Here is a 4,117-nt window from a genome sequence, read left to right on the forward strand (position 1 = left end):
AACCTGATTATTCTAATTACGCAGAAGTCACTGTTCAGTATGTTCAGTATGCATTCTGGCTTTAAAGGCAGAGTTTGGCACATTTTTGATACATTTCAGTTAAGAAAACTAAATAAGAAATACTGTATTTATTAAGTTTGATAAACATAAAAGTTTCACTTTTTTGAAATTAATTTAATTGTATTATTTTCTCAAACTATCCATGCCAGGAATATACCTGGCATGGATATTCATGTCAGGTATATTCATGTATAATCATACATGTTCATACATAGTGAACATGTATGAACATGTATGATTTAAATAGATATGTAGGTTAACTAGTTAGTAGAAGTCAGGACAGTGTTGTACCTGTCGTACCTGTCCATGTACCTGTACATGGATAGGTAAAACTGTGCCCATATTGGAGAATAAAACATGTCACAACCTAGTGAATACTAGGTTGTGTACTTGAAAGCAGCCTTTCATGTTCAGCCTGGTTGAGGCAGCTGGGTTTGGACTTTAGCTGATTTTTCTCAGGTAAAATTAAGTTTCTCTAGTTTATCTAAAAAGCTTAATGCCTTTTTAGGTTAGCAATTCAGTTAGTTATGTAGTTTATTGTTGGAAAATGCGTATGCTGACATAAAGTTTTTTGTTTGTATCAGCAACCTTAGTTTTGCCAAATAGCAGAGCTGGGTGATAGCTGGGATTCTCTCAGTTAGTTTGGTTTTCACTTTTTGAAGTTGTGTTACAAAATATTGCATAACCCTGCACCTAGTTAAACAACATTCTGCATATGTTCTGAACCTGTAGTGCACCCTTACTGATAGTGAACATGTCTGAACATGTATGATTTAAATAGATATGTAGGTTAACTAGTTAGTAGAAGTCAGGACAGTGTTGTACCTGTCGAACAAGGATATCCTCCTGAAGAAACATCGGATTGGTCTTCTCTAGCTGTATTGTGGTAACAGTCAGCAGCTCTAAGGACCTGAAACTCACCTGTAATTTAGGTGGATGTCAAACACAAAAATTAAGTTTGTTACTAGATGAATCCAATTTCTCTCAGTATCCCTGACACTTTTAAATACAAGCTTTAGGGGTACATTGGGAAATGCAGACTAACCAACCACTTCATCGGGTACACCTGCTAAGCTGCTTGTTATCACAAATAGGAGTTTCATCTCTGAATTGTCTGAACATCTCAAAAACTGGTTGAAGCTGGCAGTGACTTTATGGTATGTTGATGGATTTTAAACTCATAAACATAAACTCCAACAGAGCACCAATGGAATTTGGTTGAAAATCATTCAAAAGTACTTTACCGATCCCAAATGGAATGAGTTATGTAAATGGATGCACAGCCATTGAATGAGCTGCAACTTTAAGGCACTGTAATGTCAAGATCTCAGAGATGCTTCCAACATTTTTTGTTGAATCTAAACATGAAGAACCTAGGCATTTCAAGGTAAAGAGAGATTTGACTCATACCTGTCAAGTCAAGTCTCCCATTTTGACCAGATAACTACAGTCTTTTACCCCCATTTCCTGTTGTGCTCCCATATTTGTATTTTCTCTGACACCCTCTCACCTCCCCCACAGTACATTAAAATTATGGCAAAAACTGACAATTTGGGTTCTTGATGGGATATCTTGTTGTATAGTAGAATATCTGCCTTCTAAGAAAATATACCTTCTTAACTTTAAACTGAAGGTTAGAGTTACATATCTTGGTAAACTCTAGAGAACTGTAATTCATTCAGAATTCTTAAAAATCATCACAAAGCTGACATGTATTTGCATTGTTCATATTAATTGTATCTAGCACTAAATTACCCAGAATTACTGGAAATGTTAAAAATAATTTGGCAGGAAATCGCCATCCAGGTTCCACAGTAATAGCTGAGAGTGCATGTAGAATTTATTTGTCTCATTATTTTTCACTTGTTTTGATGGAACATTAAAAACAAGGTATTGTTTATATAACTACCTGATAGCTGCCAGTCTAGCAACTGTTCTCCCTGAATTTATACTACCTCAATAAGCAGTGAACCAACTTCAGTTTTATAAGAGTAAAACAAACATGGTAACTAACAGCCTGCAGAGTCGGTAGATGAAGTCTTCCTCTGAATGTGAGCTTCAGTGCCTTGGAGGGTGACAGGCTGAGTATGCAGTGAAGCGGTATGCTCACACTGTTACTGGAGTTCTGGACAAAATGCACACAGAAGCAAGAATAAAGAATAAAAACACAGAACAAATAAAAACTATTTTATGGGTGGTTTCTCCATTTATAAGGAAATAAAAAAAGAAATGTTTATTCTTACCAGCTGAGACAGATGAGTCAGATCCTCTGGTTTATTCAGAGCAGTAGATTTAATAAGAGGTAACATGCAGCTGGAATTAGTTCCCTTCTGAGAAAAAACAAACAAATACCAACAGTAAAGTTTTTCAACTATAACTAAATTTGATATTCTGGACATTTTCTTCAAGGTTTAGAGATTAATGGCTTTTATTTGATAGTGAATTTTATGGAGGACCAAAACCAACACAAAAAGAAATATATAAATAAAATAATAAATATATAAATAAAAGAAGAAATATATATTTTGATAAGAATTAAAAGCATAAATATATATATTTTGATAAGAAATAAAAGCATAAATATATATTTAGTTTTTCCTTTTCCTTACACATGAGTTTCCATCAAGAAAAATAAATATTTTGCTTTGTCTTGTTTCTCCCTTTTCTGCTTGCTGTTTTTCCCTTTGCTGTTTTTCTGCTGCATCGTCATGTTAATGAGGAGAGCTGCCTTCTATGTCTACTATTGGCCAATAGAGCTTTGGAACCAACGTCACTGCGTCAGACGTTGTGGGGCGTTTAGGTGCAGTCGCTTGGTGCCATCTTTGCAGGCAACAGACCAAAACAAACGTTATCCCGGTGGTTTTATTGTGTTACCCACTGCAGTGAAGTTAGTTTCGAGTTGGATATTGGATTTTCCAATATCCGCCGAGCAAGCAGCGTTTAGCTCAATGTTGATCCGATTTATGAATGCTAATTTCGGCCAGCCGTTCTCTAGCTCCCTCCTCAAGCACTCAGAGGTTCACTTTTTAATGAATTCATCATAACAGAAGGATATAAACACTGGCAGGTTTCATCTGTCTCAGTTATTGCTAAACAGCTCATAACAGTTGGATATAGAATAATTCAACAAGAAATAAATGAGTTCTCATTGAAGTAGGTTACACAAACATTTAGCTTATTAGGAATTCTGATTCAACTCCATCCATCCATTTTCTTTACACCCTTGTCTCTAGTGTGGTCGGGAGGGTTGCTGGTGCCTATCTCCAGCTAACGTTCTGGGCGAGAGGTGGGGTCACCCTGGACAGGTCGCCAGTCTGTTGCAGGGCAACACAGAGACAGACAGGACAAACAACCATGCACACACACACTCACACCTATGGAGAATTTAAAGAAACCAATTAACCTAACAGTCATGTTTTTGGACTGTGGGAGGAAGCTGGAGTAGCCGGAGAGAACCCACACATGCACAGGGAGAACATGCAAACTCCATGCAGAAAGACCCCGGGCCGGGAATCAAGCCCAGAACCTTCTTGCTGCAAGGCAGCTCTACCAACCCCTGATTCAACTCATATTATCATTTTTGAGATTTTATTGGACTTTTGTGAAATAAAAAGATCTCCACTCATTTAATGGTTATAACGTATCTGATCTAAGAGAAAAAGATTTTGGCACTGGAAGTTTTTTTCTTTTTCCATTAAGAACAGAAAGGTCTTTTTACATGTGAAAAAATCTGCCACAGGGAGCAATACCTTTTTAAAATCTATATTCAGAAATTATTGACTTGAAACATTTGTCTTGCTGAAAAATTACTCTTAAGTTAGCTTTGTTTTATTGTACAAAGACTTTTTGTGTTTTAGCAGTGCAATATATATTAAATGTATAACATTAATTACCTCTTCGATGAAATAATCTGTAATGTCCACCAGCTGGTTGCCCTCCTTGGTCACAGACCAGATATCAGCTTCTAAAATGATGTCCTTTACAAAGAAGATTCCCAGATTCTGAACCTGTGAAGAGCAGGGGTGAAAGTAGTTTTAAATTCTTGGGGGTACTATGA

The 4,117-nt window shown here is 36.5% G+C and overlaps 1 protein-coding gene across 1 annotated transcript in view; it reads right to left on the bottom strand.

The window, feature by feature from the left end:
* The window catches only part of LOC106941863 (integrin alpha-11-like), an 8,988-nt gene extending 4,902 nt beyond the window's left edge, over positions 1-4,086 (bottom strand). Inside the window, exons 1-4 of the mRNA XM_015024996.1 lie at positions 3,954-4,086; positions 2,304-2,390; positions 2,075-2,185; positions 886-981 (exon numbers count right to left, since the gene is read on the bottom strand). Coding sequence (XP_014880482.1) covers positions 886-981; positions 2,075-2,185; positions 2,304-2,369 — 273 coding nt within the window. The 5' untranslated portion in view covers positions 2,370-2,390; positions 3,954-4,086. The remainder of the gene's footprint in view (positions 1-885; positions 982-2,074; positions 2,186-2,303; positions 2,391-3,953) is intronic.
* Between the last annotated feature and the right edge of the window lie 31 nt (positions 4,087-4,117).

The sequence above is a fragment of the Poecilia latipinna genome, unplaced genomic scaffold, assembly GCF_001443285.1.
Source record: "Poecilia latipinna isolate Pla-1442-1.1 unplaced genomic scaffold, P_latipinna-1.0 Scaffold3904, whole genome shotgun sequence".
NCBI lineage: Eukaryota > Metazoa > Chordata > Actinopteri > Cyprinodontiformes > Poeciliidae > Poecilia > Poecilia latipinna.